The sequence below is a fragment of the Chiloscyllium plagiosum genome, unplaced genomic scaffold, assembly GCF_037043375.1.
Source record: "Chiloscyllium plagiosum isolate Xiang-an unplaced genomic scaffold, Cpla_swu_hap1 HiC_scaffold_48, whole genome shotgun sequence".
NCBI classification, from domain to species: Eukaryota; Metazoa; Chordata; class Chondrichthyes; order Orectolobiformes; family Hemiscylliidae; genus Chiloscyllium; species Chiloscyllium plagiosum.
Window position 1 is genome coordinate 21,504,524 of NW_028270186.1, and position 21,987 is coordinate 21,526,510.

At 43.3% G+C, this 21,987-nt stretch overlaps 1 protein-coding gene across 5 annotated transcripts in view; it reads left to right on the forward strand.

Moving 5' to 3' along the window:
- The window catches only part of LOC122543205 (NACHT, LRR and PYD domains-containing protein 3-like), a 65,106-nt gene that overhangs the window by 16,911 nt on the left and 26,208 nt on the right, over window positions 1-21,987 (forward strand). For 3 of the 5 annotated variants that reach the window (XM_087984420.1, XM_043681655.2, XM_087984418.1), the window contains 4 exons: window positions 5,959-6,115; window positions 15,411-15,577; window positions 20,320-20,491; window positions 20,590-20,655. In XM_087984420.1, the coding sequence (XP_087840546.1) occupies window positions 15,428-15,577; window positions 20,320-20,491; window positions 20,590-20,655 (388 nt within the window). In that variant the 5' untranslated portion in view covers window positions 5,959-6,115; window positions 15,411-15,427. Of the gene's footprint in view, window positions 1-3,598; window positions 3,694-5,958; window positions 6,116-15,410; window positions 15,578-20,319; window positions 20,492-20,589; window positions 20,656-21,987 lie in introns of all 5 variants that reach the window. The other 2 variants (XM_043681652.2, XM_043681657.2) reach the window with 1 other exon arrangement.

Sequence of the window (21,987 nt, forward strand, 5' to 3'; positions counted from 1 at the left end):
GTACAATGACATTGGAAGGAAAAAAAGATGAGATTCTGAACAGAGAATATAAAAAGTTAAGCAGGAATTTAAGAAGGAAGTTTCTCAAGGGTAATATCTGGTTTACTCCCAGTGCTACAAGCTAACAAGGGTAGGAATAGGAGGATAGAGCAAATGAATGCATGTCTGAGGAGCTGCTATATGGGAGAAGGATTCCCTTTTTTTTGGATCATTGGAATCTCTTCTCGGGTAGAAGTGACCTGTAGAAGAATGATGGCTTGCACCTGAATTGGAAGGGGACTAATATACTGGCGAGGAGATTTGCTAGAGCTGCTCAATGATTTAAACTAGTAAGGTTGGAGGGTGGGACCCAGGGAGACAGTGAGGAAAGAGATCAATCTGAGACTAGTACAGTTGAGAAAAGAAGTGAATCAAACAGTCATGGCAGGCAGGGACAAAGCAGAGAACAAGGTCGGACTGATAAATTAAGCTGCATTTATTTCAATGCAAGAGGCCTAACAGGGAAGGTGGCAGATAAATCGGGGCAGGGTGAGGGATATGGGACTGGGGTATCATAACAGTTACAGAAACGTGGCTCAGGGATGGATAGGACTGGCAGCTTAATGTTCCAGGATACAAATGCTGTTGGAAGGATTGAAATGGAGGCAAGAGAGGAGGGGGAATGGTGTTTTTGATAAGGGATAGCATTACAGCTGTACCTAGGGAGGATATTCCTGGAAATACATCCAGGGAAGTTATTTTGGTGGAACTTGGAAATAAGAAAGGGATGATCACCTTTATTGGGATTGTATTGTAGACCCCCTAATAGTCAGCAGGCAATTGAGAATCAAATTTGTAAGGCAATTTCAGTTCTTTGGTTAAAAATATTAGGGTGGTTATGGTAGGGGATTTTAACTTTTCAAACATAGACTGGGACTGCCATAGTGTTATGGGTTTAGATGGAGAGGAATCTATTAAGTGTGTACAAGCCAATTTTCTGATTCAGTATGTGAATGTACCTACTAGAGAAGGTGCAAAACCACCTTATTTCCCCACTGTTGGGGAAATAAGGCAGGGCATGTGACTGAGATATCAGTGGGGTAGCACTTTGGGGCCAGTTACCGCACTTCTATTAGTTTTAAAATAGTGATGGAAAAGGATAGACTAGATCTGAAAGTTGAAGTTCTAAACTGGAGGTGGATCAATTTTGACGGTATTAGGCAATAACTTTCAAAATCTGACTGGTGGCAGATATTCGCAGTTAAAGGGACAGCTGGAAAATGGGAAGCTCTCAGAAAAGAGATGATGAGAGTCTAGACAGTATATTCCTGTTATTGAAAGGAAAGGCTGGTAGGTGTAGGGAATACTGGATGACTGGAGAAATTGAGGGTTTGATTAAGAAAAAGAGGGAAGCATAGGTATAAACAGGATAGATTGAGTGAATTCTTAAAGTCTAACAGCAGTAAGAGTATACTTGAGGGAAATCGGGAGGGCAAAACGGTGGCATGATAGCTTTGGGAAATAGTTAAGGAGAATCCCAAGGTTTTTTACAAATACATTAAGGACAAAAGGCTAACTAGGGAGAGAATAGGGCCCCTCCGAGACCAGCAAGGTGGCCTTTGTGTGTAGATGAGGGAGATGCTGAACGAGTATTTTGCATCATTGTTTACTGCAGAGAAGGACAAGGAAGATAGAGTGTAGGGAAATAGATGATGACACCTTGAACAATGTCCATATTACAGAGGAGGATGTACTGAATGTCTTGAAATGCATAAAAGTGGATAAATTCCCAGGGCCTGATCAGTTGTACCTTAGGACTCTATGGGAAGAGAAGGAACTGTTTGCTGGGCCCCTTGCTGAAATATTTGTATCATTGATAGTCACAGGTGAGGTGCGGGAAGACTGGAGGTTGGCTAATGCAGTACCACTATTGAAGAAAGATGGTAAGGAAAAGTCAAGGAATTCCAGACAGGTGAGCCTGACGTGTGGTGGGCAAGTTGTTGGAGGGAATCCTGAGGGACAGGACTTACATCTATTTGGATAGGCAAGGACTGATTAGGGATAGTCAACGTGGCTTTGTGTATGGGAAATTGTCTCACGAACTTGTTTGAGTTTTTTTTTGAAGAAGTAACAAAGAGGATTGATTAGGGCAGAGTAGTGAACATGATCTGTGTGGACTTCAATAAGATGTTCGAAAAGGTTCCCCATGGGAGACTGGTTAGCAAGGTTAGATCTCACGGAATACAGGGAGAACTAGCCATTTGGATACAGAACTGCTTGAAGGTAGAAGACAGAGGGTGGTAGTGGAGGGTTGCTTTTCAGACTGGAGGCCTGTGACCACTGGAGTGCCACAAGGATTGGTGCTGGGTCCACTACTTTGACATTTATATAAATAATTTGGATGTGAACATGGGTATAGTTAGTAAGTTTGCAGATGGCACCAAAATTGGAGGTGTAGTGGACAGCAAAGAAGGTTACATTAGATTGCAATGGGATCTTGATCAGGTGGGCCAGTGGGCTGAGGAGTGACAGGTAGAGTTGAATTTAAATAAATGCAAGGTGCTGTATTTTGTGAAAGCAAATCTTAGGAGGAATTAAACATTTAATGGAAAGGTCCTAGAGTGTTGCTGAACAAAGAGACATTGGAGTGCAGTAGAGTCACAGATAGGATAGTGAAGAAAGTCTTTGGTATGCTTTCCTTTTGTTGGTCAGAGCATTGAGTATAAGATTTGGAGGTCATGTTGCAGTTTTACAGGACATTGGTTAGGCTACTGTTGGAATATTGCATGCAATTCTTGTCTATTTCCTATCTGAAGGATGTTGTGAACCTTGAAAGGGTTTACAAGGATGTTGCCAGGGTTGGAGGATTTGAGTTATAGGGAGTGGCAGAATAGGCTAGGGCTGTTTTCCCTGCAGCATCAGAAGCTGAGGGGTGACCTTACAGAGTTTTGTAAAATCATGAAGGGCATGGATAGGATAAATAGACAAGGTCTTTTCTCTGGGCTGGTGGAGTTCAGAACTAGAGGGCATAGGTTTAGGGTGAGAGGGGAAAGATTATAAAAGAGGCGTAAGAGGCAAAGTTTTCATGCAGAGGGTGGTACATGTATGGAATGAGCTGCTAGAGGAAGTGGTGGAGGTTGGTGCAGTTGTAACATTTGAAAGGCATCTGGATGGGTACGTGAACAGGGAGGGATGGGGCCAAGTGCTGGCAAGTGGGACTAGGTTAGGATATCTGGTTCGGTATGGATGAGTTTGACCGAAGGGTCTGTTTTGGTGTTAAACATCTTGACTCTATGACCACAATATAGCGGCCAGTTCTGAGAGCATCTGAATTTTTGTGGAGCTGTAGTCTGGATCTGGTATCAGCGGCATGAGCATCACAATGTCCCAGCTGTGGTGAGAACCTGTGCCACTCTTTCCAGTTGGTAGCATGAACTGTGTGGGAAGAGGCTGGTGGCAGCATTAATACACTGAACAGCGGACGATTGTGTAAGAAAAGTCAGCACTGACTATGGTGGAGCAGCTGCCATGAATCAACCTCAGAACACATTTGGCTTAAAAATGGGAAAATTCAGTCCATTATTTCTGTCTAATCTTTCCATCATTATATTTATGACAGGTAATTAGAATCTGGGATAGGGGGTGAAACCCCAACGGCTGAAGATCCAGACAGAGGAAAAGATACCACAACTTCAGGAATTAGCAAGGACACAGGTAGTTTGACCAAATTCTTGGAAGCACTTTTTTTTTATCCTGATCAGTGTCGGATTTTATAACATTATTTGTAAGGAAAGAGTTTTAAATTATTGAATAAAGAAGTCTCTTGGTAAATAAAAATGAAGTATAAAGTGGAAAAGTCACTAATTGATTAATCTTAAACTGTTGAATATTGTATCTGAAAATGTACAGATCATTAGGAATGCATTTGGCACGTCAGAGAACATAGAAGAATACAGCACAGTACAGGCCCTTCGGCCCTCGATGTTGCGCCGATCCAAGCCCACCTAACCTACACTAGCCCACTATCCTCCATATGCCTATCCAATGCCTGCTTAAATGCCCATAATGAGGGAGAGTCCACCACTGCTATTGGCAGGGCATTCCACGAACTCACGACTCGCTGAGTAAAGAACCTACCCCTAACATCTGTCCTATACCTACCCCCCGAGATATGAGGCATTTAATCTGGGTGTGTGTGTAGGGGGTGGGGAGGGAGTGACTTGGGGAAATTATTGTGCAGTTCAGCCTTATATAAGGCTTCCAGGGCAATATTATAAATAGAAGCCCAAAGTTGCCATTATTAACTATTATTTTCACATCCTGTGAATATCACATCCTGTGGCAAATCAAAGGAGTATTTCAAAACATAAATTGACATCAAGCCACAAACTGAGGAGTGAACATAGAGGTGGGGCATCTCTTCCCCATTTTAGGTTGTGATATTTTGGGGCGTTTCATGTCAAGTGTCCAGTCATGACTAGCAGTGAATTTTCTCATGTTGTTTTCTGCTGCACCCATCATCAGTTTCGTAACCGACGGCTTTGCCTTCCTGCTCTTGCAATCATGAGGCAGGAGCAGAGGTATTCTTGCTGCTGTTTGGTCCTTCTGGTTACAAGCTGCTGGCACTATAGATACTGCATCTAGGAACGACTTCACTCACTGTCCTCACAGGAAGCTGAAATATCTCCTACAGTGAAGCTGGCTCCTCACTTTGCAGATTGAAGCTGCACGTCCTGATGCAGGAATGGGAGCAATGATGACCAACCTGTAACCAGCTGAGATACCAGACACAGCTGGCCTGGCCATCGATAGCTGCCGAGAATAGTGCATTCTCTGAGGTCAGATGTACTGCATAGCAGTGCAGGAGAATCGTCAAAGATCCTAGAACATTACAGTGCAGTACAGGCCTTTTGGCCCTCTTGAGTTGCGCCGACCTGTCATGCCAATCTGAAGCCCGTCTAATCTACACTATTCCATGTGCGTCCATATGCTTGTCCAATGAAGACTTAAATGTACTTAAAGTTGTTGAATCTACTACCGTTGCAGGCAAAGCATTCCATACCCTTACTACTCTGAGTAAAGAAACCACCTCTGACATCTGTCCTATGTCTATCATCCCTCAATTTAAAGCTATGCCCCCTCGTGCTCGCCATCACCATTCTTGGAAAAAGGCTCTCCCTGTCCACCCTGTCTAACCCTCTGATTATCTTATATATCTATTAAGTCACCTCTCAACCTTCTTCCGTCCAACGAAAACCGCCTCAAGTCCCTCCGCCTTTCCTCGTAAGACCTTCCCTCCATACAAGGCAGCATCCTGGTAAATCTCCTCTGCATCCTTTCCAAAGCCTCCACATCCTTCTTACAATGCGGTGACCAGAACTGTGCACAATACTCCAAGTGTGGCAGCACCAGAGTTTTGTACAGCTGTAGCATAACCTCATGGTTCCGGAACTCGATCCCTCTATTAATAAAAGCTAAAACACTGTATACCTTCTTAACAACCCTGTCAACCTGGGTGGCAACTTTAAAGGATCCCCCTACCTGGACACAGATCTCTCTGCTCATCTACACTACCAACAATCTTACCATTAGTCCAGCACTTTGCATTCCGGAAAGTACCGGAGCTCGTGCACAAAGGTGCATGACACCATCTTCTCACTGCCACCTCACACTTGCACTAAATCTGTTGCTGGACATAGACATCACCAATGCTCATCCACTCCTGAGTTGGTTGATGATGCAGGTCTCCTTCCCCTCGTCTGAGCAATTGCCCCACTCCAGCCAACAGCAGTGTCTTCTGTTGGAGAGTAAGTATTCATGAGCTGAACAGCAGAGATTTTTGAGAGGGACAAGTTGACTATGGCCATGGCAGGCCAACTTCCATTAATCTCTGTGACAATGCACTTTGCTAAAAATGGGGAAAAAAAATCAGGGCATCATTTCCTCTGCCTAATCCTCCTATTAATGTATTGATTGCAGATCATCAGAATCTGGGGACATGTGACACCACAAAGGCTGTAGATGTGAATACTGGAGAAGATACAACTACCTCAGAACGACAAAGAACACAATTAAACCAAATTTATTGTTTTGTTTCTTCTTCCCTAACCCTTCCACCACCACCACCCCACTTCCGGTAAGTGTCAGATTTTGTTACATTGTTTGCATGTAATGAAAAATGAAATCTTTTGGTAAATCTCAATGGAGATGATTGAGTTGTGGTCCAAGTGTGTCAATGTTTACAGGTGACACCAAGATGGGTGGAACAGCAATTTGTCCAGACTGCACTGAATGTGTACAGAGGGATACAGATAGGTTAAGTGAGTGGGTATGGCTCTGGCAGATGGAGAACTAGGTTGGTGAGAATAATAGCAAATTGGACCGATGTTTAAATGGTGAAAATTTTCAGCATGGTGCTGTGCACAGCGACCTGAGTGTCCTTGTGCTTGATTGGCAAAGTTTGTTTGCAAGTGAATTTGAATTGAGTTTGACACGTCTCCTGAGGCACAGTGAAGAGCTTTGTCTTGCGAGCAATACAGGCAGATCACAGAGTTAACTCGCATAGGTAAGTAAATATTAGGTAAACAGCGGCAAAAATAAAAACACAGGTGCAGGCGAATGTTAAGAGTTTGAGAGTCCATTCAGCATTCGAACAACAGTAGGGTAGAAACTGTTAGGAAACCAACTGGTGCACGTGTTCAGGCTTCTGTACCTTCCGGATGGTAGAGGTTGTAGAAAAGCATTGCCAGGGTGGCATGGATCTTTGTGAATGCTAGCAGCCTTTCATTGACAGCAGGCCTGGTAGATGGGTTCTATGGATGGGAGGTTGGCCTTTGTGATTGTTCAGGCAGAGTTCACCACTCTCTATAACAGTCTTAAATGGTACATTGCCATTACCAGGTAGTGATCCATCCAGACAGAATGCTCTCAATGGCGCATCTATAAACGTTGGTGATGGTTTTTGCTATCATGCCAAATGTCCTCTTCTGCCTGAGGAAGAAGAGACGTTATTGGGCCTTTGTAACCAGTGTGTCCACGTGAAGAGTTCAAAAAAGCTTGTTCTGGATGACTACTCCCAAAAGCTTGACACTCCATTCGTTCCACCTTTGTGCTGTTAATGTGTATGAGTAACATTCCCCCGAAATTCAATAGTAAGTTCTTTTTGGTTTTGCTGGTATTGAGAGCTAGGTTGTTCTCAGTGCACCATTTTTCCAGATTCCGTCTCCCGTCTGTAGTCTGTTTTGTTGCCATCTGAGATTCAGCCAATTATGGTGTCAACAGTGAACTTGTAAATGGCAATAGTCTGGTATTTGGCAACGCAGTCATGGGTAAATAATGATTACAGTAGGGGGCTGAGTACGCACCCATTGGGGGTATCCAGGGTTGCATGTTAGTGCGGATGAAATATTGTTTCCAGTCTTCACTGATTGTGGCCTGTGGATTAGGAAACTGAGGATCCAGTTGCAGAGTGAGTCTTAGTCCAAGATCACTGTTTAGTAATCAGTCTCAAAGGGATAATAGTGTTGAAGGCTGTATTTTAGTCAATGAGTTGGATTCTTTCATCGCTGTTCTAGCTGTCAAAATGTTCTAGGGCGGAGTGGAGGGTCAGTGATATGGCATGTAACGTGGATCTGTTGGTCCGATAGGCAAATTGGAGTGGGTCAAGAGTAGTGGGGAGGCTAGAGTTGATTAATGCCATGACCTGCCTTGCAAAGCACTTCATGACCACCAAAGTTAGGGCCACTGGGCGATAGCTCATGCAGCATGTCTCAAAACCTATCTTCAGCACAGGGATGATGTTGGCCCTCTTGAAACAGGCAGGGACAGCAGCCTGCTGCAGGTTGAAGATGTCAGAGCAGATTTCTGCCAGTTCATCTGCGCATGCTGTGAGTGCACAGCCTAGTACTCTGGTCCCATTGCTTTCCTTGGATTCACACAAAGCAAAACTGATCTGACTCTGCAGTGACTGTTTGGATAGGTTCATCAGGAGTTGTCGGAACGGGTGTTACCTCTCTGCCAAAGTTCTGCTCAAAGCGAGCATAGAAGGCATTGAGATGATCTGGGAGGCATATGTTATTGTCTGCTATCTTGCACTGGCTGTTTTTAGAACCTGTGAAGTCATTCAGTCCCTGCCATAGTCGCCGGGTGTCTGTCTGTGTCGCTAGTTTGCATCTCTATTGGTCCTTGGCTGTCTTAATGGCTCTGTGAAGGTCATACTTGGGTTCCTTTTATATTTGAGTGGGTCTCCTGATCTGAAGGCCTCATGCCTGGTTTTTAGCAGGTTCTGTATGTCCTGGTTCATCGAGGGTATCCTGTTAAGTACCACCCAGATTGACTTCCCTGGTATGCAGCCCTCGACACACTTGCTGATAAACGTCTGTGACGGTGGTGGCGTACTCCTCCAAAGTACCTGCAGACTGTTTCAACATGGCCCAATCAGCTGATTCCAGACAGCACCAGAGTTGATCCTCTCTCCTCCGACTACCACAGGATCTGTATCCGTGAGGGTGGTCTCCTGCTTGAACTTTTGCCTGTAAGCCAGAAGGAGAAACGCGGCATTAGTCAGAGTTCCTGAAATGAGGGCAGGGGTTGGAGCAGTTGGCATCCTTCACAGTGGTGCAGCCGTGGTCTAAAATGTTCGGGTCTCTGGTGGGGTAGGTAATGTTCTAGTGGTGCTTGGGCAGCACCTTCCTTAAATTGGCTTGATTGAAGTCACCAGTTACAATAAACAGTGCCTTAGGGTGTTCCATCTTCAGAGTGTTGATGGTGGATACAGTACGTCCAGAGCTTCCTGAACCTTTGCTTGTGGTGGTATGGACACAGCAGTTAGTATAACAGAGTGGTAAATGCTGTGATAGTTAGGAGCAGCATTTGATGGTGAGGGATTCAGGGTTTGGGGAGCAATGGCTGCCCAGGATTGCAATGTCCATGCATCACAAATTGTTGATTAAAAAGCAAACCTCTCCACCATTTCTCTTACCTGAGGACGCTGTACAATCCAATAAGGTGGATAGAGAAACCATCAGTCTGAAATGCCCATCGAGAATGGATGGGGTTGAGCCAGGTTTCCGTGAAGCAGAGTGCGCAGCAATCCTGCAGTTCACAATGGAAGCTGAGCCGTGATCAGAGTTTCGTCCGTCTTGTTCTCCAGAGATTATACATTTGCCAGGAGTAAGTTAGGAGGTGGGAGGGGTGTCTTGAAACCAAGTAGTCTCAGTCTTACTAGCAGACCGGCACGCTTGACTCGCTTCCTCGGAGTCTTTTTACATTTGTGTGGTCTGGTGGAGTGGATCGCAACTGCTTCTAGTTAAGTGATCCTTCCTAGGACCCTGTGGAGCAGTTTAGTCTACTTTTGCAGAGGGTCTGCCTAGGACCCAGTGTAGCACGTAATTTACTATGTAGCTTATTTTTACAGGAGGGAGTGTGTTTAGGACTCAGCGGAAAAGGTAAGTTTTTGCTTGTGTTCCGATTTGACCAGTTAGTTCCTGCTTTCAGTTGCTTGCGATTTGCTGTTACATGTCTAGCACGTTTTTTTTTTTTAAATTTCAGACTTGTTTGGGCTGTCTCCAGGTAAGTTCTGATAGATTTCTTGTCAGGTAGGTAATTAAGTGCAGCAGGTAATTAAGAAGTCAAATTGAATATTGTCCTTCATTGCTCGAGGGATGGAATTTAAAAACTAGGAGTTTACGCTGCGGCTGAATAGGGAAATGATGATGTACTGGCACTGCCGGGGGTGCTGAGGATATTCACGAGATTGATTCAGCAGTTGAGGCAGTTGGCTTTTGAGGAGAGATTGAGGGGATGGGGACAATACTCCTTGGAATTAAGATTGAGGGGAATTCTTATTGTAACGTATTTTGAAGGGAGTAGATGAGATGGTAAGGTTGTTTCCACGAGCTGGTGAAACTAGAACTAGGGGACATAGCATCAAAATAAGGGGAAGTAAAATTTAGGACTGAGTTGAAGAGAAATCTCTTTACCCAAAGGGTTGTGAATCTGTGGAAATCCCTGCCTTGTGAAGCAGTTGAGGCTACTTTTGTTTTTTTAAGGCAAAGATAGATGTTTGAACAGTAAAGGAAATAAGAGTTATGGTGAGCAGGCTGCTAAGTAGAGCTGAGTCCATGAAAAGATCAACCATGATCTTATTGAATATAGCAGCAGGTTCGAGCGGCCAAATTGCCTACTCCTGCTCCTATTTCTTGTGTAGGGGAAAAATGAACTGTCAGACACTGAAGAGTCAAAGCAAGTGTTGTATGTTGTCTCTGTAAGTGTACAAAACATTTAGCCTATATTGGCATGTCAGAGTATGAGACATTTAATCTGATATGTATGAACCAGTGTTTGTTTTTAAAGGACTTTGAAATTATTATGGAGGTTAGTATTAATAAAGGATTCCAGGGCAATATTACAATTAGCCACAAAGTTGTGCTTATTGTGCATAATTTTCATAGGAATAGAACATCGTGTAGCAATTCACAGGCACATTACCAAACATGAATTGTCATCAAGCTACAAACAAAGGAGTGGGCACAGAGGAATGGGATATTTTGTCCATTTTAGTTTGTTGTTTTTGGGAAGTTTTCATGCCAAGTGTCCCGACATGACCTTCCTTGTGCTATCTTCTACTCCTCACCGCATTAATTATGTGACAAATAGTCTTTTGGTTTCCTCCTCATGCAATCTCGTGTCAGGAAAGAAAATATTCCTGCTGCTGCTCACACCTTCCAGGTTACAAGTCTCCTGGCACCATAGTAAAGCCCAACTGTATGTGGTCTAAGCCTTAAGGTTGATGCTGTATGTGGAAAATTCAAGGTCATGTTTAGTAAAGGAACATTATTTGGCAGAGGGCCTCCATTTCAACAAATCTGAATTTCAAGTCTTAATTGGATGGGTATATGAATAGGAAGGGTTTGGAGGGATGTGGGACTAGATTGAGCTGGGATACCTGTTGGCATGGATGAGTTGAACCGAAGGGTCTGTTTCCATGCTGTACATCTCTATGACTCTATGGTATTGTCGAGTTTCTCTTCTGAGGAGTGGAGAATTGCAAGTTGCGTTGACATGGGACAAGATTAGCTCATCTTTTAAATACAAATTCATGGAAATTCTTGTTTTTCGTTATCGAGATTCAGAACGTATCGTTGAAACCTAAAGGGTAAAATGGGAAATATTTTCTTGGTCTTGCAAACGCAATTATTTCTCAATTTTGTTGAGTTTTTTTTCCCATGTTATGTTCCATTGCCACTCAAGGACACTTAAACAGAAATTGCCAGTTTGAGATATAAACAACATTAAGACATAAAGGTAGTGTAGCAAACTATGCTTGGTTTGAATTCGTATCTACGCATTTTAACTAAAAGGGTAACGGCTCCATTGTCGATAAGAATTGGATGTAGGGAGAAAAAGATTTCTTGGCTACATAATTTGACATTTGTCAGTAATGATGGAAGGGACAATGTTGGTTTAACAAACTGTAGTTTGCTCCTGAACAGCATTGTGGATCGACCTCCCCATTCCATTGGATTAAGTAGTTAGCTCATACTGCCTTTTCATGGGCAGTGAACGATTGATGAGAAGTTCTGGCTCAGGCACCCATGTCCATAAACTCATAAACCAATACTTTAAAGATTTAGAGTTTGACATATGAGTGAGTCAGTTACAGTTAGAGTCATGCAGCATGGAAACAGACCCTGCAGTCCAACTCACCCATACCAACCAAGTTTTCCAAACTGAATTTGTCCCAGTTGCCTGCATTTAGCCCATGTCCCTCGAAACATTTTATACTTGTGTACCTGTCCAAATGTCATTTCAGTGTTAAAAGTGTACCTACACCAACCGCTTTGGCAGTTCATTCCACACGTGAACTACCCTCCTGAAACAGTTGCCCCTCAGATTCCTTTTCAATCTTTTTCCTCTCATCGTAAACTTAGGCCTCCTAATTTTGAACTCTTTTTTTCCCCCCCCCCCCCACCTTTGGGAAAAGATGTTTGCTATTCACCTTATTCATGTAGCTATAATTTTTATAAACCTCTACAAAGTCACCCCTCAACCTTTCCAATATTTAAAAAAAAATCTCAGCCTATCCAGCCTCACGATAACCAAACCCCTCCAGCCCTGGTAACATGTAAATCTTTTCTGCACCCTCAAATTTAATATTTCCTGTGGCTGGATGATCAGAACAGTACACAGTACTCCAAAAGCGACCTCTACAATATTGGGATTATACCCATTGAAGGATCTGGGAGATAGAATTTTTAGATTTCTACACTAACAGGACTAGATAAGTTGCAGGATGGTTGGGGAGTTCAGAACCAGCGGTCAAATTTTTTTTAGGTTTAGGACTAGAATAGAATAGCAATTTATGTCACGTGTATTTTTATTTAGAAAGTTACCGTGAAATGTTTGATATGTTGCCATACCACAGTCTAAATTAATAAATAAGGGAAGGCAAAAAAAGGAAAAATTAATCGCAGTTCAATTAACGGCTCCTAGTTTCCCATTACGCTGGAAAACCGGGCCGAAACCGCCCAATAGGGCCCAGCAAAGACTGCAATGCCACGCTGAGATAGCCGTGCCACACTGATATAGCCGCACCACGCTGAGATGAGACCTCTATGTTAAGCCTTTGAATGACCCAACTCCAAAGCAAGGACAGTCCATTTCACAGTAGAGGTGGTGTTGGCACTTCAAGAAGCTAGAGAGGAGTTGCAGACTTTGTGCCTGTTATTTTTGCAATATTATTAGCCACAAGTGATGTCCTGGAAGGCGAGAGAGTGGAGAATGTGCCCTTATTCTAGAAGGGCTGCAAAGAAAACCTGGGAATTACAGACCAGTAAGCTTAACATCTGTAGGAGGCAAGTTATTTGAAGATTTTGAAGGATAATACATAAATGAATTTTGATAGACAGGGTTTGATTAGGAGTAGTTAGCATGACTTTGAGTGGAAGATAATGTCTCTCCAAGTTGTTAGTTCTTTGAAGTGACCAGGAAGGTTGACTAGGGAAGGGTGGTAGATGTAGTCTATGAATTTCATTAAGGCCTTTGATAAGGTTCCACATATTAGGCATGGAATCCAGGGAAAGCTGCCAGATTGGGGAGACAATTCACTTGATGGTAGGAAGCAGAGGGTAATAGTGCAAGGATGCTTGGAGGAGTGGAGGCCTGTAACCAGTGGAGTGCATCAGGAGTTGGTGCTGGGCCCATTATTGTTGTCTTAATCATTGATTTGGAAGCGAATCTAAAAGGCATTAGATTACTTATTGTGGAAACAGGCCCTTGGGCCCAACAAGTCCACACCAACCCTCCGAAGAGCAACCCACCCAGACTCATTCCCTTACACTTACCCCTTCACCTAACACTACGGGCAATTTAGCATGGCCAATTCGGAGGAAACCCAGACAGTGGGATAATGTGCAAACTCCACACAGCCAGTTGCCTGAGGCAGGAATTGAACCTGGGTCTCTGGCGCTGTGAGGCAGCAGTGCTAACTACTGTGCCACATGATTAGTAAATTTGCAGATGACACTAAAATAGATGCTGTCATGGACAGTGAGGAAGATTATCAGAAATTGTAGCAGGACCTTGATCAGCTGGGGAAGTTGTATTAGATGTTGCTGAGGCCATCCTGGAGTATTGTTCAGTTTTGGACACTTTGCTATAAGAAGGATGTAACTAAACTGGAAAGAGTGCAGAAGAAATTTACAAGGATGTTGCCAGAACTGAAGGGTCTGAGTTATAAGGAGAGATTGGACAAGCTAGGACTTTTTTCATTAGAGCAGAGGAGACAGAGGTGGAGGATCTTCTAGAAGATCGAGGGGCATGATAAGGTGAATGCACTCAGTCTTTTTCCCCAGAGTTGGGGAATCTAGGACAGAGGGCATCAGTTTAAGGTTAGAGGGCAAAAATAAAAGGGAACCTGAGGAGCAACTTTTTTTCACAGAGGGATATGCATATATGTAATGAGGTGTCGCAACTGGTTGAGGCGGGTACGTTAATAACATTTAAAAGGCATTTGGACAAATACATGGATAGTAAAGGATTAGAAGGATATGGGTCAAGAGTGTGGTGCTGGCAAAGCACAGCGGAGCACGCAGCATCCTAGGAACAGAATCAATGTTTTGGGCATAAGCTCTTCATCATGTTTCCTGCACTTAGAACTCTGATCTCCAGCATTTGCAGTCCTCACATTCTCCTTCAGAAGGATATGGACTGAGTGCAGGGAAGTGGCGTTTAGTGTAAATGGACATTTTGGTCAGCACAGACTAGTGTGGGCCAAAGGACCTGCCTCCATGCTGTAGGACTCTAAACTGGGGGCGGCACTGTGGATCAATGGTTAGCACTGCTGCCTCAGCGCCAGGGACCCGGGTTCAATTCCCACCTTGGGCAACTGTGTGGAGTTTGCACATTCTCCCAGTGTCTGCATGGGTTTCCTCTGGGTGCCCCAGTTTCCTCCCACAGTCCAAAATATGCAGGTTAGGTGAATTGGCCATGCTAAATTTCCTGTATTGTTAGGTGCATTAGTCAGGGGTAAATGTAGGGGACTGGGTGAGTTGATCTTCGGAGGGTCGGTGTGGACTTGTTGGACTGAAGGGCCTGTTTCCACAATGTAGGGAATCTAATCCAATTGCTCAACATGACATGTTTTCAAGATTTTCACCATTTGAATGGGAAAAGAACAATCTCCTGACATCCCACCTGGATCAAGCTTTATACAGCTTAAAATTGCTCTATAACTCTTAACTAGAACAAACTTTGCTCCAAAACAGTTTACTCCCTGCATTATATCTTAATCTACACTCAGATTAAGATATGATTTGGAGACGCTGGTGTTGGACTGGGGTGTACACCCCAGATTAAGATAGTACTTCACTTTCCCTGAAGTAGAATCCCATGTGAGTACATCAGTTTCTTTCGTTAACTACTGTTGAGTTTATTTTCTCCGCACTGCATCTTTTCCAAAACGCCTCTATTGACCTATAAATGGCAGGGCCAACTGGATTTTATTTTCCAGCTGAGGGCCATGCAAGGTAATGTGCAGGGTAAGAAACCTCATTGATCAGCCCAGGAATGCACTGAAATGACACTAATTATCATTTCATAACAATAAGTGTGTCCTTTGGTTATATGCACCGAAATTCTGGCTATGAATGTTATATTAAATGCCATAGCTAAGTGTGATGCTTTTCCTTGAAGGATGTATGAATTTGATGTATTTGCCCATAATTCTGAATGTAACTTGCCAGTTGCGAGCCCAAATAATTAATACATGAGAAAAAGCCTTTTGGGTCAAGAGCATATTATTTGAATGTTGTATGTGCATTTTCTCTGGATTTTCAGCTGATGTAGCACATGGATATCATTTGGGATGTGGGTAATGCAGTATTTGGATGAAATTAAATCTGTTTTGTTTCCTCCGTTTTCTTTAATCACAGATCCACACTTGACAAATATGGAGTTCTTGACACAGTGCAATGAGGACCAGCTGTTCAAATTGACAAAGTTGTACCGGGACAGACTGGAACAAGCGATTGAAGAAGTCTCGGCTGAAATCAGCACATTGCTAACGTATGAAAAGCATTTCACTGGACAGGAGCATCAGGTAAGTGGGTGGGTCAGGCAATCTGTTTGATTAGTTAAAGGTGGCACAACTACCACAATGTAATGTCTTCAAAATCTAGGGTAAAAAGAAACACAGCAGGAAGAAATTGAGGTGAAGAAATATTGTGAATCTGAAACTAGGGGCAAAATTAACAGACTTTGCTCTGAAAAGCTTGGTGGGAAATGCAACCACTCTTCATTTGGGCTTTTCCACACCCATTTAGTGATCTCAGGGACATTGTGGCTTGAGACCTGTTTTCTGCCCCAAATTGCTTGGTAAATCAGATGGCTGAAGCCTTCAATTCCGTAAGCACCTGGGATGCCAGAGCGGATGAGTCGTGGACAGAAGCAGCAGTTGAAAATAGGAGTCCTGAGTGAGGCCCCACCACTGGCATCAACCCCTTCTGCTCCTTTAAAAGCCCACTAATTGGCATGAGATGTTAGGAAGGAGGACTTCGCAGAATTGACAGTTTGCGGTTATTGTTTCTGGTGCCCCGTGTTGTGCAAAGTGATCTATTAAGTTTCATTTCTACTTTGAAACTTTTAGCAGTTTGAAACCTACAAGAAAGGAGGCGGCCATTTGGCCTTTCGAGCCTACTTCGGTATTCATCATGATCATGGCTGATTGTCCAACTCAATAGACTAAACCCATTTTCTCTCCATAACCTTTGATTCCGTTCACCCCAAGTGCTATATCTAGCTGTCTCTTTGAATATATTTAATGTTTTGGCATCAACTATTTCCTGTGGTGATGAATTCCACAGACTCACCACTCTTTGCATGAGAAAGTGTCTCCTCATCTTCATCCTAAATAGTCTACCAACGTCCCTGCATCTACCCTGTCCAGTACTGTTAGGATTTTATAAGTCTCTGAGATCAAACCCCCCCCCCCCCCACCCACATTCATCTGCATTCCAGCGAAAACCATCCTAACCTTCTCAATCTCTCCTGTATGTCAAGTCCCTCCGCCCATGGAATCAGCTTGGTAAACCTTCACTGCACTCCCTCGAGAGCAAGAGCATCTCTCCTCAGGAGAGAAGACCAAAACTGCACGCAATATGCGAGGTGTGGTCTCACCAAGGCCCTGTATAACAGCAACAACACATCCCTGCTCCTCTACCCAAAGGGGCGGCAATGTCCTAGTAGTATTATCGCTAGACTGTTAGAACATAGAACAATACAGCACAGAACATGCCCTTCGGCCCACGATGTTGTGCCGAACATTTGTCCTAGCTTAAGCACCCATCCATGTACCTATCCAATTGCCACTTAAAGATCACCAATGATTCTGACTCTGCCACTCCCACAGGCAGCGCATTCCATTCCCCCACCACTCTCTGGGTAAAGAACCTACCCCTGACATCAGTGACCCAGTTAATGTTCTGGGGACCTGGATGTAAATCCCCCCCCCAGCAGATGTTTTAATTTGAACTCAGTAAAATCTGGAAGTAAGAGTCTAATGTTGATTGTGAATCTGTTGTCTAATGAAACCATCTGGTTCATTAATGTCCTTCAGGGAAGGAATCTGCTATCCTTTTCCAGTTGGGCCTTCACGTGATTCCAGACCCACAGCAATGTGGATGACTCTTCAATATCCTCTGTGCAATAAAAGCGGGTTTGGCCAGCAATGCCCTCATCCCATGAATGAAGTAAAAAAAAACTCTTGCAATGAAGACCGATATCCCATTTGACATTTTTCCTGCACTGCACCTATATGCTTATTTTCAGCAACTGGTGCTCAAGGACAACCAGGTCCTGCTGCACACTCCCTTCTCCCAATTTAGTAATTTAAGTAGTAATCTGCCGCCTTCATTTGACTTCCAAATGAATAACTTCACATTTATCTAAATTATGTTGCATCTGCCATTGACTTGCCCACTCACTCAACCTGTCCCGATCGCTGCATCCTCGTCACAGTTTACCCTCCTGCCCAACCAGGTGCCATCTGCAAAATTTGAGATGCCACACTAGTTGGCTCCTGCACATATTAGTCAAGAAAACCATTCCATATACACTCCAGGATTTCCTTCTGGGCATTATGGCTAATTAGATTTTGCCCAATCTATGTGCAGATTGAAGTCACCCATCATCACCGCTATTCCCTTACCACGTACACCTCTAATTTCCTGTTAAAGGTGCATGTGATAAGGGAATATCTGTGATCATGGGTGATATTAATTGGCATATAGATTAGGCAGCTATGTCTCCATAATCCTAATCATATCATACCCATTTACATCTCTCTGCATGATTAGTTCAGCCACTTTGTTGCAAATGTTCCACACATAAAGGCACAAAGGCTGTAAGCTTGTCTTTTTAACATTGTCTTGCTTCAAGTATTTTTCTCTGAATTTTGTCCTTGGTTTTTCTGCGTATCACTTTTTTCGTTTTCCCTTTACTAACTACTTGTTTTTGTCCTTGTTCCTTCCTTCCCTGACTCCTTATGTTGGTTTCCAACATCCTGGCATATTAGTTTAAGCCCTCCCCAATTGCTCCAGCAAACACTCCCCCAAGGACATCAGTCCCAGTCCTGCCCAGGTGTAATCTGTCCAGTTTGGTTAGATTAGATTCCCTACAGTGTGGAAACTGGCCCTTCGGCCTAACAAGTCCAAACCGACCCTCTGAAGAGTAACCCACCCAGACCCATTTCCTTCTGACTAATGCACCTAACACTATGGGCAGTTTAGCATGGCTAATTCACCAGACCTGCACATCTTTGGATTGTGGGAGGAAACCGGAGCACCCGGAGGAAACCCACGCAGACACTGGGAGAACATGCAAACTCCACACAGTCAGTCACACGAGGCTGGAATCAAACCTGGGACCCTGGCGCTTTGAGGCAGTAGTGTTGACTATCCTTAATCAATCCTTGCCTATCCAAATACATGTAAATCCTGTCTCTTAGTATTCTCTCCAACAACTTGCCCGCCACTGATGTCAGGCTCACCGGCCTATAGATCCCTGGCCTTTCCTTACCAGCTTTCTTTATAGTGGCTTCACGTTAGCCACCTCCAGTCGTCTGGCACCACAGCTGTGACTATCGGTGATACAAATAGCTTAGCAAGGGGCACAGCAATCACTCCCCTAGCTTCCCACAGAGTCCGAGGGTACTGGCAGCTTGATCCATCTTCATGCATTTTATGACATCCAGCATTTCCTCTGTGCTATGGACACTTTTTCAAGATATCGCTGTTTATTTCCCTGCATTCTCTATCCTCCATATCCTTCTCCAGAGTAAACAAGATGCAAAATACTTGCTTAGTATTTCCCCCATTTCCTGCTGCCTTGCTGGTTTTAATGGCCCTATTCTCTCTCGAGTTACTTTATTGTCCTTAGTGCCCTTTGAATTATCCTTCACCTTATTTTCCAAAGCTTATACCTAACATCGTGATCCTTTCCTTAATTTAAAAAAGACTTTCCTTCGTCATTACATTTAATTCCCCTCCCCAGCAATTGTCGAAATTGCACCTACCTTTCCAAATTCTATATCGTTTAGTTTTAAACTGAGTTCCTGATCTTGAATCGTCTGCATCCTAAAGATTGCATGATTCTGCCTCCATAAGGCTATTATTGCTCCTATTGTAATCTCACAACGAATGAAACTCTCATTCGTGATGGTGCCACCATTAGTTCAAATTATTTAATAGTATTGTTGCTGACCTTCCTCCATCTATCGTAAACTTTGCATCCAAAATTCTGCCTTTACATTGTTGCATTTGTGTGTTTGATTGACCATGGTCCTCTTGTGACTCCAATTTAAAATTCTCTTCCTGAAGTTTAATTCTATTGGTGGTGTAAACATCAACTATGTTTAATCTAGTACCTCTTTAAAACCCTCCAACATCAATGGACATCTCTGTTCCTTCTCACTCGCTACACGCTTTCAGATGACTGTCACGTTGGCTCAGTTTTGAACACTGCTGCCTCACAGTGCCAGGGACTACGGTTCGATTCCAGCCTCTGGTGACTGTCTGTCTGTGTAGCTTGTACATTCTAACCGGGTCTGTGTGGGTTTCCACTGGGTGCTCTGGTTTCCTCCCACAGTCCAAAGTGTAGTTCAGGGATGTGTAGGTTAAGTGAATTAGCTGTGAGAAATGCAGGGTTACAGGAATAGAGGAATGGGACTGGAGGATTGGTGTGAACCTGTTGGGCCGAATCTCACTATTGAGATTCTATGATTCAGTCTCCCTATTTTCACCTTCCTAGTTGTGTTTGAGATTGAAAATGCAAATTGCGATGATTGTAGGCTTGAAATACGAGAAATTATTCTGTTTTTAAAGGTATTATTATATGGAAACCTTTTGTGTCATGAATTGTGGAAAATTGTGCCTACTTTTGTCTGGGTCTTATTGCACATTGTAAAAGGTGATTGAATCAAGCTTTCATGCCTAAGAAAAACTTGTAGTGATACAAGGTGCTTTGATCTATAGGACAACCATGTTCCTTTACACCAGGTATCAGTTTATCGAGTGAAGCATTTTCCAGAACAAGGATCCTTGATCTGAAAAATGAGCTCTGATTTGAATCATGTAACAGGCTTAAAAGCTGAATAATGTTCAGTGCCCAGTCCCTAAGATGTTTACGGAATATTGATATGATGGTTAGAATAGATGCTGCCTAATCCAGTGATTGTTTTCTATGCGAACTTGGGAATACCATCACTGAGCAGATCCTTTTTCCTTCTCATTCACAGTCTTTACCTCTCATTCGACTCTTCAATATACTTATTGATATGTTTTACAGAAAGTCATTGAACTCGTGGAGAAGGGAAACCAGGCGGACAGTTCCAAACTTCTCCTAACTCTTGTGATGGGGAAAGGCTCTGTGGCTCGAAGAATGATGTGGGAATCCTTTGTGAAAATGCACCATAGATTACCAAAGTTGGATAAAATACTTAACGAAATACAGGAAATTGGTATGGTTACATTGAATCCAATTTCAGATTGTAATGTTGTAGATTTTGCTAAAATGTTACAAAGATTTGATTTCATAAATTTAAATGATTTAAAACAGATTTGGAACAACTTGATAACGTGAACATTGCAAAACGTTTACCTGAAGTCCCCAGCAACCTGAAAGGTAAGAGATAAAGCAATGGAGATTTCAAATTGTTTTATTTCACTTCTGAAAATCAGAATGTTTGATCATAGATGTTTGGAATTTCAAAATCTACTAATCAAATGTTCAGAGCGTGGGAAACTCAATTCAGAATTATTCAGAACCATCCCAAATCCTCAACTATATTGAAGAGATTCAACCTACATGAGAAGCCATATGAGTTGTATATTGTTTAAGTGCAGATAGAACAAAGAAAATTTCCAGCCCAGGAACAGGCCCTTCAGCCCTCCAAACCTGAGCCGATCCAAATGTACTGTCTAAACCTGTCAGTCAATTCCTAAGCATTTGTACCCCTCTGCTCCCCACCTACTCATGCATCTGTCCAGAGTCCAAATGAATCGACCGTGCCTGCCTCTACCACCTCTGCTGGCAACACGTTCCAAACACCCACTACCTTCTGTGTGAAATACTTGCCATGTGTATCACCCTTAAACTTTTCACCTCTCACCTTGAAAGTATGACCTCTTGTTATTGAATCCTTCACCCCGGGAAAAAGCTTGTCTCTATCCACCCTGTCTCTACCCTTCATGATTTCGTAAACCTCAATCAGGTCCCCTCTCCATCTTCTTTTTTCAAGTAAAATAAATCTAACCTCCTCAACCTCTCTTCATAGCTAGCACCTTCCATAAAAGGCAACATTCTCGTAAACCTTCTCTGCACCCTCGCCAAAGCATCCACATCCTTTTGGTAATGTGGTGCCCAGAACTGGACACCATGTTCGAAATGCGGCCGAACCAACGTCTTGTACAACTTTAACATGACTTGCCAGCTCTTATACTCAATACACCAACCAATGAAGGCAAGCATACTATATGCCTTCTTGACCACTCTATCCACCTGTGCAGCAACCTTCAGGGTACAATGGACTTGCACTCCCAGATCTCTGTGCCCATCAACTTTTCCCAAGGCTCTTCCATTGTATAATTTGCTCTAGAATTAGACTTGCCAAAATGCATCATCTCACATTTGTCTGGATTGAAAACCATCTGCCACTTTTCCGCCCAACTCTCCATCCAGTCTATCTATATCCTCCTATATTCTCTGACAGTCCCTTATGCTTTCTGCTCCTCCACCAATCTTTGTCATCTGCAAATTTGCTGATCATGCCAACAGTGCCCTCTTCTAGGTCATTTATGTATATTACAAACAGTGGCTCCAATACTGATCCCTGTGGAACAACACTTGTCACCTTTCTCCATTTTGAGAAATTCCCTTCAACTCCTACTCTGTCTCCTGTTGCTCAACCTGTTCTTTATCCACCTAGTTAGAACACCCTGCACACCATGTGACTTC